This window comes from Phyllopteryx taeniolatus, chromosome 20 (assembly GCF_024500385.1).
Source record: "Phyllopteryx taeniolatus isolate TA_2022b chromosome 20, UOR_Ptae_1.2, whole genome shotgun sequence".
Classification (NCBI taxonomy): domain Eukaryota; kingdom Metazoa; phylum Chordata; class Actinopteri; order Syngnathiformes; family Syngnathidae; genus Phyllopteryx; species Phyllopteryx taeniolatus.
The window spans coordinates 3,104,705-3,117,832 of NC_084521.1; the positions used below are offsets into that span (position 1 = coordinate 3,104,705).

General features: G+C 42.7%; 1 protein-coding gene across 2 annotated transcripts in view; it reads left to right on the forward strand.

Annotated features, from left to right (window-relative positions):
* gli3 (GLI family zinc finger 3) overlaps nt 1-13,128 on the forward strand; it is a 114,931-nt gene that overhangs the window by 53,045 nt on the left and 48,758 nt on the right. For both annotated transcript variants that reach the window (XM_061758329.1, XM_061758330.1), the window contains one exon: nt 8,462-8,567. In XM_061758329.1, the coding sequence (XP_061614313.1) occupies nt 8,462-8,567 (106 nt within the window). The remainder of the gene's footprint in view (nt 1-8,461; nt 8,568-13,128) is intronic.

Consider the following 13,128-nt stretch of genomic DNA (forward strand, 5'->3'; position numbering starts at 1 on the left):
CTATTTCAGTTCTAGGATTCTTGAAGTTATAGTTTAATATTGTGTGTAGTGTAGTTCTATGTTTGTAATTCTAGTTAGAGTTGGTGTAGTTCTAGTTTAGTCTATGGCAGTTCTTGGGTAGTTTACTTTCTACTTAAATTGTGGTCTGGTTCAAGTGTAATTCTGGTTTAGTTGTAGTGCTGTTTTATTATGGTTCTATTGTACTTCAAGTATGATTTAATCTAGATGGTTCAAATATAGCTCTCCTTCAGCTGTAGTGCAGTTCTAGTATATTCTAGTTTAGTTGAGTGCAGGTCAGGTGTACTGTGATGTAAGTTGTAAGTTGTAGTTTAGTCCGGTATATTTTAAATGTAGTACACTTCTGATGAGCTTCAAAGAAATGGTGAACAAAAATGTTCATACTTATTTGTACAAAAGCCTGCTAAATGTTCACATACTCTAACAATTTACCTGTGATTAAGGTAAAATTGTTCCATTACAAAGATAATGTCGCTCAGTTTCGATACTAGAGGTATTAATTTGACAATATTAAGAGTGTGGTTGTAATTGAGCTGTTTTGGTTACTTGAGCTGATGAGGACAGGCCGATGAAGCCCGCCGTGATATCTCTATAGCCGAGAGACAAGAAGTCTGCAGCAGGAGAACGCGAGCGGCGGTAGCAGAGGCGGCGGTCGGCAGGGGAGGTGGAGGAGGGGAGGCGTGAGTAACAAAGCCTAAAATGAAGAGAGACATAAAAGAATGGGAGCGCAAGGAGGTCAGGCCCATCACAGGCTTTAGTGTTGCCTTCAAACATGCCTGAGACAGGTGGCAGCTCCAGACAATCTCGGAGCACAGAGCAGCATCCTCTCAGGAGGAGATAAGGGATTCCTCCATGCGGGGCACCCCCATCCCCGACCGTCTCCGGGTTCTCCCTTTGATGTGGCTCCGCCGTCGGCATGACGGGGGGCGCTCGGGGCCGCGAGGGCGGACCTTTGGGAAGTGGCGCAACTTTTCAGGTCTCATTAAAGCGCTCCGCCGGTACTTAATCCTCTCCGAGTTTTCTTACGCTGAAGCCCCCAGTTCGTCTCCGTGGCTGGGCTGCGGGGAAGCCCAGAGCGCCACCTGCGTGACAAAGAGGCCAAAAATCACCGTGACGCAAGTTCCCCCGTCACTTCTTTCTCACTTCCCCTCACATTCTGCCTCTTGTTTCCCTTGATAGCACCTTGCAATCTTTGCGGATTATTCCGGGGTGGATGCGGTTGACGGGGGGTGCGCTAAATGGATTACAACTTTGTCCTTGTTTTGGAATACGGGGCGAAAACAAGCGATTAGCTTCCAGAGAGAGGATGCAGGAGGGAGAGAGCAGCTGGAGTTTAAATCTACTTTCTCTGGTATCGAGTTTTCGTGTAGTCCTAGTTTAGTTATAGCGTGGGTCACGTGTAGTTTTTTTGAAGGACTAGTTCTAGTGCAGTTCTAGATTTTCCCTATTGCAGGTCTAATGAAGTTCTAATAGTAGTATGTTTCAAGTGTACTACTTGTGTAACTCTAGTTAAGTCCCAATGTTGTTCCAGAATGGGTCAAGTGCAGTTGTAGTGTAGTTTTATTGAAGAACTAGTTCTACTATCACAGTCCACTTTTGTTCTATGGTAGGTCTAATGTAGTTGGAGCTCAGTTTCGAGTGCAGCTCTAATGTCGTTGTAGTTCAATCCCAGTGGAGTGAAACTGTAGTTGTAGTCTAGTTTTATTTGAAGTACTAGTTCTAGTGCAGTTCACGTTGTGGTCTGTTGCAGGACTAATGTAGCTCTAGTTTAGTACTAGTGTAGTTTTAGTTTTGTTATATTGCAGGTCTAGTGTACTTGTAGTTTAGTTCTATTTTATTAGTATTTTTTAGTGCTGGTGTCCTTCAAGCGTAGTTCCATTTTTGTCACATTGTGGGTCTAACGTACTCCTAGTTGTAGTGTGGTTCAAGTGCAGCTGAAGTTTAGTTCGAGTGAAGTTCCAGTAAAGTCACTGATGGTGTAGTGGTGCACTCGCCTGATTTTGGTGCGGGCAGTGTGGGTTCAGTTCCCACTCAGTGATGGTGTGAATGTGAGTGCGAATGGTTGTCCGTGTCTCTATGTGCCCTGTGACTGACTGGCGACCAGTTCAGGGTGTAGTCCGCCTTTTTCCCGAAGTCAGGTGCGATAGGCTCCAGCGCCCTGCTCTAATATCGTTCAGGAATAGTCTAACTTAGTTCTATTGCAATCGTAATGTAGTTCTATTCGTGGTTTACTTCTTGTATAGTTCAAGTCAGTCTAGTTCTGGCGTAGTACTAGCGTAGTTCTAGTGCAGTTCCAGTGTCGTAATGTAGTTCTTGTACAATTTTAGTTACCAGGTCGCACTTTTGGCTTTTAATCTCCCTTGTGAGTGTCAAACAAGGGTTTCACCAGCAGATACCTGAGAGCGGCTTTATTGAGAAAGATTCTGGCACGTGTTTTCTCATATCTACGCCATCAGCGATAAGACCATTTGAGGAGGGAAAGGCCTGGGACGTTTACAAACCCCGTAGACAAAACATCGCCCTTAATTTCGTTGTTAGTTCAGCAATAACGCCGGCCATAAGCGCGGAATGTCGGAACGCGGCCAAATAAAGCCCTGCGAGGTTTGAAATAAAATAGACGTCGCCCGGTGCCGGAGAGTTAACTTGAGGTTTAAATCAACTCGCCTTGTGTCGGAGACGTATCAGCATTTGGAGGGAAGGATCTGTGGGAGATAAAGACTCCGGGGGGGGGGGGGGGGGGGGGGGGGGCTGCGTTTTTTTTTCCCGTTTTTTTTCAGCTACTAAACTGCTGTGTGAATCTCTCCCAGTTTGGGAGGAAGCGGGGGAGGCATTCGGGCGGAGAGGCCAGCGCATAGCGCTTTGTTCGGCTCCCCCCAGCTTATCCCAATCTGGAGAAATTCAGCAAATGTGGGAGATAGATTGGTGCTCCGCAGAGGCCTGGTGAAATAAACCTCACTCCCTGATCCACAGTGGGATAGATGCTGTGGGGGGGGGGGGGGCATGAGAAGGGGGTGGGGTGGGGGGGGGTTGATAGTGCCATGCATGCTGAGTGAGTTCCTCTCTCTGGCAAGACTAGGGTCCTCTATTCATCCAGTGCTAATTAGGTGATTAGACCTAAAACAATCTAGGTAATCAAGCAAAATCCAAAACTGGGCGGGCTAACTTTGGTGCTCAAGGACCAGCATTTCAGTTTTTAAATAAACAGATGTCCACAAGTTAAAATGTGTAAGTAAAATATTTATTGTTATTTTTATTTTGAACATAGAGTGAAAAAAAAAAAAAAAAAACTGAAGAAAAAAAACATACAATATTAATATCATCCCATCTTATTGCTCAAAGGTATCGGTCAGCCGAAGGGTTTAATAATCAAATAATAATTCCTTCTTATTTTTGTATTTTATTACCTACAACTGATTTAATTATAATTAATGTAACAATTTTTAATTGTTTAATTTATTATTTACAATTAATCAATTAACCAATTGAGCTACATTAATAATAACAAATAATTAATTGATTTAAATTAATCAATAAGGAAATAAGGAAAAATTATAAATGAATAAAAATATCAATCATAATAAAAAATAAAGCAACACACTACTACTACTCTTGAGTGTGTGTGTGTGTGTGTGTATACAATCCCGAGTCATCGTACATTTTATTCCCATTTCACTCGCTGCGTCCCGCAAAGCGACGATGTTGTAATTTGAACGTGTGATGATTGACAGACTGACATGTGCCGAAATGACTTCCAGCTAAGTCCGAAATGCCGCACAAACCTGATATTAACTCAAAATTCTGACCTCCAAACTTAATCACAGCTCTGCGCATTTAGGGCTCCTTCCAGAAGCTTGTTTTTTCATCTATTTTTAAACGTCTTATTTTTTTTTTGCTGGGATATAGGGATCTCCCTTTTAGTGTAGCTGTAGTTTTACTTGAATTCTAGTGCAGTGCTACACAGGTCTGTTGTAGTGCTAGTTCACTTTTTAGTGAATCTTGTGCAGTTCTGGGGATGCTATAGTGTAGTTCATGTGCAATTCTAGAACTTATTTCTACTATGCTGTAACCTAGATTTGTAGTACCAGGTTTGCTCGTAGTTCTGGCGCAGTTCTAGTTTAGTTTTAATCTTGTTGTATTCAGGCTTAGTGTTATTTTTGTTCTGATTTTGTTTTTATGTAATTTCAGAGGAGTTTTAGTACCACTCTAGTGTCGTTTTAGTGTAGTTCTAGCGCAGCTGTGGCATTAAAAAGCCACTCAATGTAATTTTAACGGTATTTTATGTTGTTTCATGTAGTTTTAGTGTAGTTCTAGTCCAAGTCTAGTGGTCGTTCTAGTTCCGGTGTATTTCTAGGACAGTTCTCATATTGTTTTAATCTATTTCTAGTGCAGTTGTTGTGTAGAAATACATCAAATGCCACTAAATGTAATTTAAATCGCGTTTAAGTGCACCTCTAGTGAGGTTCTATGTCGTTTTAGTGCAGTTTTCGGACCTGGCTTTCGCCGAGCATGCCTCAGCGCTGAGCTCAGGCATCCCGAGCGAGGTGGCATAATAAAATGTGTCAGCGCCGGGCTTCATATGTTCCACATTAGCAAGTGGCAGACCTCTGGAAGCCGTGCGCTCACTCCGCCCTGCAGCGGCACTCGGCAATTCGTCAGTGGCTCTTTGTGCTCTCGCAGACCAGCGTCGCCCGTGTTCGAGTCGCTGAACCTGAGACCGTAAACTCCACGACCATCTGAGTTGACAGCGACAAACCGCGGAGGGAAATTGTTTAGGAAAACTTCACTGAGATTTACGAGCGGTTACACAGCTCAACGAGTTTAAAAAAAAATAATAATAATAAAGGAGATTAGAACATTTACACTGCACTCAAACAGGAAAATGAAAACTGCACTTCAATAATGAATCAATCAAAGTGTATTGCCCATAAAAGTTAACTAGGAATAGAACCTAGGATCTGGCAAATCCAAATGTGAAAAATGCTTCAAAAAAGAGGCTTCAACCTGTTTATTGCCACTCCCAGTTGAAGTTTATTGTCAAACTAAACATCAAACAAAGAAAATGACACCTTATGTATTTCAAATAAACACACAGCTTAGCCTTTTGGTCCACTAGCATAATGCTAACGCTAAATAGCATCTAGGGTATGTTGCGGTGCGTTAACCCTTTAAGCGACGGCTTGAACACAAAAGGCTCATGAACACGTAGAGAGATAATATAACAGTGCTCACAGTCATACAATATATTCTTTATCCTCTGTGAAGAAGCTAATATTTGTGCCGTACTGATGAGTTCAGAGGAGTCAAGACGTCTCAGTTAACACCATATCCGTCTGTATGTGCACAGTTTGACCGTTTAGTTCAGTGTGTCTTTTGCTTACCACTAGAGGGAGCCACATGGGGTACTTATTTCAATGTGTCGGTACAAAGGAAAGAAAGGTCTTTGTTCACAATTATCTGTCATTGTGTTCATTGAAATTTTATCAAAAGTGGTATTGGTACGCTGTATGGGTGAGTACTCAAGAGAGAATACTTGTACTGGTGTCGATCTGAAAAGAAGTTGTATCGAACAACCCTACATAAAATGTATGGCCAATAACAATGGAATAAAAAGGTGAAACGGAAAAATCTGCAATTAAGAGGGGGATTACAATACAGTACTGCCAATGATGTACTTTAGACTTATTCTTCTTTTGACGCCATTCAAGTGTCCGAGGCAATTACCGTCCCAATTTTAATGGAAGGGAAATTATATTTCGCAGCGTGAAAACTAATGAGGCCTCGTCAAAGTTTGCCTCTAATTGCCTGTACATTAAGACCCACTTGTAATCATGTTTTAATGACTTAAAAACAAGAAAAAAAAGAAAGAACAGTGCTGCTGCACAGAGTGACATCAGGGTCATTAGGAGGAAAAATTTGGATGATGATGAAAAGTCTTGATCAAAACGCTACCCTCAAACTAGTCCCCCCCCCCAAACCCCCTCTTCGGCCTCAGATGCCCTTCCTCTTGAATATCCAGAAGAGCGGCTGCAATTTAGCCCAGGCGTAAACACTGAGGCGTCCCCACAGGAAGCTCGGGAGATGGATTGCAGGATGGATCCGGAACCCCCCGCCCCCCACAAGCCTCACAGCTCGAGTGTGTGTGTACCTTCCTCCTGGTGAAACGCGGCTGTTTGCCTGGCTAATGGAGAGCGGCGCTGGCGTAAAAGAGGTGGCCGCCTCTGATTGGAGAGAGCTCGGCTTAAGTCAACTCGGTAGCTCGATTTAAATAAACCACACGGGCCGCAGGAAGCAGGATGGAGGGAAGAGATAGGCAGTGGCATTCTGGGTAATGCGGTCTCGTCATTTTGTTAGAGAAAGTGTCATCGTTTCGATTTTGAATCAAGGTTTCCAGTAAGACTTATGGCTTTAAAGTAGAGTTTCAAATCAGGGTTAGGGTTTCTTATTCGAGTTTTGAGCCGGGTAGGGTTCCAAAAAAGGGTTAAGGTTTTAAATTAGGGTTTTAAGACAGAATTTTGGTTTCAAGTTAGGCTTTTAAATCAAGGTTTGACAGAAGGGTTAAGGTTTCAAATTAGGATTTGTAGTCAAGATTAGGATTTCAAACTCAGGTTTACTGTGTCATGTTAGGTTTTTAAATTTGGGTTTCAAGTCAGGTTAGGTTTGCAAACAATTATGGTTACGGTTATGGTTTCAGGTTAGGGTTTTAAAGCAAGGTTAGGGTTCCAAACTAGGCTTAGGAGTTAGGGTTTCAAGCGTGGGCTTGGGTTTCAAGTTAGGGTTTCAAGAAAGGTTATGGTTGCAAACCTGGGTGAGGGGTTCAAAATAGGGGATTACATTTTCAAGCCAAGGTAAGGGTTTGTAATTAAGGTTTCAAGTCACGATTAAAGTTTCAATCTAGGGATTCAAACAAGGGTTAGGGTTTTCAAAATAGGTTCTCGTTAGGGTTTCTAACCATAATTGGGGTTTTAAATTAAGGCTGTGAGCCAGGGTTCGGGTTTCAAATGAGGATTTCCAGCCTTGTTTTGATTTTCCAGGATGGCTTAAGGCTTCCAAGAGCCCATCAGACAGACGTGTCTGACGTTCAAACACGCAATGGTCCGCATGCTCGAATGACTTTGGTGTGGGGGAACACGTTTAGAATAAAAAACGAGGCTTTGGAGAAACGAGAGAAGAGAAAGAGAGAGCTTTTTTCTTTATTATTATCCCAATACATTTGTCCGCACGGCGTATGTGCAGGCTCCCTCGTTTTAGTCATCCAGGTTTTCAATAAATAGGTGAGTGGTGAGGTAAATGAACCTGAACGCTCCTCCTCCTCCTCTTCTTCCTTCTTATAAAGCGTCGCTTGTTGAGCTGTCGGCCACCTGCCATTGCCCCGCCAGATGTTTCCCCCCGCCAACAAAATGTACAAAAAAAAAATTATTTTTTTAAATGTACATATTGGAAAAAAAACAAAAAAAACAAGCATACTGATCTGAGCATCAGAGCCACGCTGCGTGAAGGTATGCAGATGTTGACACAAGCTTGGCCTCGGGGCGCTGCAGCTTGGCAGAAGGCTCACATTCAAGCGACACGTGCGCTCGCTCTCTCTGCGTGTGTATGAATGAAGGTGTGTGCATGTGTGTGTGAATGAAGACGAAGCGTGTTTGTTTTATGTAAAGGTGGAATATCATCATTTGTTGTTGCTGTTGAACCCCTTCCAAGTTTCACAAGTGGACCCGCCTGGTGATTCAGAGGCTCGTCGCAGCTTGTCCGCTTGTTGACACACGTACACACACACACACACATGCGCGCGTCTGCTTTTAACACGGCGGTCGGTGTGAGTGCAAGTGAAGGTTACGGCGTTGTGTGTGTGATGAGTGAAAGAAAAATAGAAATTCTCATTTTGCTCTGTTTAACAGCTTTTCTCTGTATTGTGTGTTTGAAGCAGGCCTCATTCAGAATAGTTTGGAAAATGGGCATTTTTGTCTGAATTTTGCCATTGTTTTTGTCCACACGCAAATTGTGGTGTAGGTTTCTGAAAATGGACTTTAGGAAATTAAATGTTGTTTTGGGGAGCCAAATTATAATTGTTATCATAAAAAAAAGGTTTTGTATTTTGTTAATGTATCGTAATTGGTATTCATTTCTGTCAAATTCAATTTATTATCATTATTCATAAACCTTTTATTTTATCATTGTCATTATATTCCTTCTCTCGTGGGATGGGTCAAATCACAGTGCCACTGCCGAAATGTAACTTAAGCAAGCTTCTTTAAAAATGACTGTGCTGAACATACAGGACTTCCTACACTTTGCTAACCATTCTTGGTCGTGAAGATTTTGTGCTTATTGACTAAAATGTTCTTACGGTTTGGTTTTATACCACCACCTGTTTCTCTGGCTTGCTCTCGACAGCCTGCAACTTAGAATCCAACCATTCAGCATCGTTTGTTTTTGTGCTTTGCAGCTGCACCGCAGTTCTTCCCGGCCTTTCACCCGCCGGTGCCCATCGACGACAGGCACGCGCAGGGTCGCTACATCTACGAGCCTTCGCCCGTACCCCCTCTCCACGTGTAAGTACTACAGTGAAGCCCCGTTTATCTTAGAGGATATGTTCCAGACCCCCGTTTAACATACACCGAGCAGCAATATGTACAAAGAGAGAATGCAACTAAACAGAATTCAACTTAGTATATCGTAATAGGGTTAGGGTTAGGGATATTATTTTAGGTAACCTAACCCATACACATACACATACACATACAAACAGAGCATATAACAATACTCGCAAACATCTATCCTCTCTCCTCTGAGGGAACAACGACTATTACTGGAGCTTCGTTGGGAACCGTCTCTGCCTCTCCTGCTTGCTGTTAACGAGAATTTGCATCTTTATTGTCATGACGCCGCATCTGTTCCAGTTGACCTCATTGCTGCTCGGCATTTTACATTCGGACTTGCCTGTATCCTGTAAAAACACGTGAAAATCGATAGCTTAAAAATCAGCTCAATGGGAATGAAATAGCGAGGCAAGACTGTACACACACACGCACGGGTACACACACACACGCAGCGACAAGGCCCTTTAATGACAATAGGAATTGCACTACCGAGCTTCTTTCCGCCTCCCGGGTGCCTGTGGGATCAAAGGGCAGCGGCGAGTACACGCGCAACACGATCCGCGCGTCAGACACGCGCAAATGAACATGTGTCAGGGAAGCCGGGCGAGAGGCGTGGGACCCCCGGAGCATGTGATCCTCATAAGAGCTGCTCATCAAGTGGGACACGCTCGTGACACATGTGCTCGCCGCCCCCTCGCTCCCCTCGGTCACGTGACCATAAGCCGCCAAACGTAAATCCAGGTAAATACGCGGTGTCACGCCTCACCATAGCCAGGTGTATTGATTTATATTTCCCACAATATGCTTCAATGGTGATGTTGCCCTTTCAAATACGAAGATCATTGACACAATACTGTTATAGAGCAAAGATAAACCACAAGGGCCTTAACTTGGATGGAAAATACATGAAAATTCAAAGTGTCAAACCTTGACTATTATTCTAGGACAAGAAAAGATTGTCATTTTTTATTTTGGGAGATTTTTACTGACATATTTTAATATGTTGTAATATATTTCTATTTTAGTATGTATCTTCTTTCTTTCATTTTTATATATGTATATATTTTTAATTTTAAGTCACACTGCATAATTAATGAACATCAATCAATCCATATAAAGTACAAATGCATATTGTTCAGTGTCTTAACATATGAGACACAAAAATACATGCACAATGCAACAAATATCCTAAAACACGTATTAACAATGTTAATGTTATTTTTTTTCATCTCCAATAGGCTTAAATAAATGACACAGCGAGGCTTTGCTCAATTTTGTTTACTGCCTCTGCTACTAAAAACAATTTACTTCATAGCATAAAATAATCCCTTTTGCCATGTTAAATTAAAATAGATTTTGTATATATGCATAACAGTGTGGTTCTCAAAGAAGAGTCCAAAGGAATAAATTCCCATTTTTTTTTTAGAACAAAAGACCTATTTCTTTACGAGAATAAAATTGAACCCAATATGCACTTTTTAAAATTCAATTTAAAAGGGGTATTTTTCAGAGGATATAGTCCTTTTTTGTGAATGAAGGTGCCTTTTCCAGAATAAAAGGTGGAATATTCTGAGAATTATGTTGTATTTTTGAAATTCACTTGTTAAAATAGGACTTTCTTATATTGTTAAACTTTGCCTTCAATATAATCATTTTGCGATCTTGGGCTTTATTCTTGTAAGATTACAACTTTCCATCCCCGACAAAGACATCTTTGCCCTTGAAAAAGCATGACTGTTATTGTAACATTACAACTTTCCTTCTCCAACAAAAATTGCAAGTTTTTGGGTATTTTTTATTGATTTGATAATAGTAAGTTCAAAATGACTTAGGTAACTATACTATTAGGCTAGCGATTTGTGATCGTCACATTATGACTCTTTTCTCGAAAATAGGCAACTTTTTACTTACTATAGCGCTGAGGGGTACAAATGCTGATTAGGTGTAATCTGCTTTAGGATTATGACAGGAAAAATTTCTCCCCTAAAAATTAGAGTTTGAAAAAGCTTGTAAAGGCATCCCCAAAGCTGTGCGAAGGTGTATTAACTGCACATTCTGCTTGGTCAGTCTTGAGTATTAAAGTCACATTTTTCCCCTCACACCTTTAATCACACATCCCCCGCCCCCCACTCTGTTAACACGGCGTCATTTGTATTCCCCGTGTCGGCACGCCTCGTCGTCCTTGCGCCGTTTGTTGGGACACGGAGGAAGCGATCAGCGCGCGACGAGGACAAATTGGACAGGGCAGCTACTTGGGCCGCATTATGTTTGATATTCCTCATCATTATCAGCTCCCCCTTTTTCTCTTCCTCTTCCTCCTTCTTTCATGCAGTCATATCTCCTCCTCGCCGGCCTGCTACTAAGCGTAATGAAATTTTTATGCACCCTCCTCCGCCGGCCCATCACACCTCTCGAGGGGGAGCTGATTGATGCCCCGTGTCAGCGCAAACAAAATGGCAAATATAATTTAGCATTTAGTTTATGCGGAGATAATGGGGCGACCACGCGCCGGCAAACACGGGTGCGAACAAACAGGCTGGCTTGTTATCCGTCAGGGGGAGAAGGATGGCGAGCGGGAATTGAATTAAGGAGGGGACAAGTTCTCGGGAGTTATCTGCGCTGCTACCGGTGTGCAGCTTTAATACAGCACTTTTTTGTTTGTTATTATAAGACTTGTAGGGTAGAAACTCACATAATGGTCTCCTAGTCTTGAGTCTCGCGTCTTACCAAGACATTTTGGACAGTTGCAAGATTCTAACTTTGTGGAAACAGTTCGGGGAGAGCTGGTAATATACAGGGTATCGGAAAAGTTCGTTTAGTTTCAGGTATCATTCTGCCAGACGTGAGGCGATCAGGATTTGACAGTTTAGCTTTTGCAGTTTTTGTAAACCCATGGCTGGCCAGTTGACATTGGAGCAGCGTTGGAAAATAGCCGCCTGCCAAGACGTTTCTCTGTCCCAGGCTGCAGTTCAGCCTCCATGGCAGGTTTCTCGAAAAAGGATCTGTTCTTGACAAACCACACTGCTACTACCACCACTAATGAAAACACTAAACTCCAAGAGCAGGCGTTGGCGCAAAGCCAGCAAAAACCTATCCAAATGGCTGCACTGGAACTCAACATCAACAAATGCTCGATTCAGCGGTTGCTTCGGAGAGTTATAAAGCTTTACCCGTACCGACTTCAGCTCATTCAAAGGCTTCAAGCGGAAGACTATGATGCTCAACGACCTGAAGTAACTTGCACTCCACTCTGGAGCAGTGCGACAGCCATAAAGCTTCTGAAACTGGCAGTCGGGAACAGAAAAACTTGCCAGGCAGCAACTTTGCAGCCCTATTCCAATGTCATTTGGTGAGCCATGCGCCGGGGAATGACAGTAGGCTTACAAAAACTGCTAAGCCTAAACTGTCAAACGCTGATGGCCTCACGTTGGTCTCAATGATACTTGGAATAGAAAAAAGAAAGTGTAGAGTGACTTTTGGAAAACTTGTATTGGGGTTAGGGTTATCGGGTTAAGATTACTGGTAAATTAGGATTAGTTTTTTTATTGAGTGCGAGAGTTGGGGTTGGGTTTGGGATTAGGGTAGGATTAATTTTAGGGTTAATGTGTAGCAGTTTGCGCTAGGGTTGAGGTTTAATTTTTAAATTAGGGATACAATTTCAGGTTAAGGTTCGGGCTTATGGTAGGATTAGTTTCGGATAGGGTTAGTTTTAGACTGTTAAGGTTAGCGTTAACATTAGGGTTAGGGTCCATCCATGTTATTTGTCCATGAAGACAACCTGGGTTAAACTCGTTGGCAAGCCACCATCCAACATGCTTCCAAATCTTGTCCAAAGTCTTCTCAGAATCATGAAAGCTCTAGTATAAATCCAGATTTTTACTTCCTGGACGTGGAATACTTTTGTGTGTATTTGAAACAGGATGCTACTTTGTTTCCACTTGTTCTGCTCCCTTTTCTCCCTGCATTATTCTTCCACCTGATGCCACTTCCTGCCTTAACTTTCAGAAAATACATCAGATAATCTAATCCCAAATTTCAGACTTGAGAGGTGATGCATTCTGGGATGCGTCCTGTGGCTGGATGCCTAGCAGAGGACATGTATATGGAGAAATATAGCATAGTTTTAAACAAGTCCTCCTCGGTGAGAAGAATTCATCGTTATTAGCGCTGTGCGAACTGTGGCTAAATACACAGGCACTATTATTGCAGTACTTCCCCATGCAGCCTCTCATTATGGGCTGTAATTACACTTGGGTCGGACCCTGCGGCGCTTCCATCAATCCAGCCCGGCTTCCCTCTTTTTTACGTCAGGCTAGCGCGGCTGCCGCAAAAATCACAGCGCGCTTGTTTCCTCATCCGCAGTCCGTACGCGGCAACGCAATCATATCCTATTACCTTGACGGGCCTAATTGAAACATGTTTATTTATGGCCGCTGCTTTGGGACGAGGCGCGGCCGTTAGCGACACGGGCTAACGGGCTCCGGTGTTATGAGGCGGGCGGAATTGAATTAAA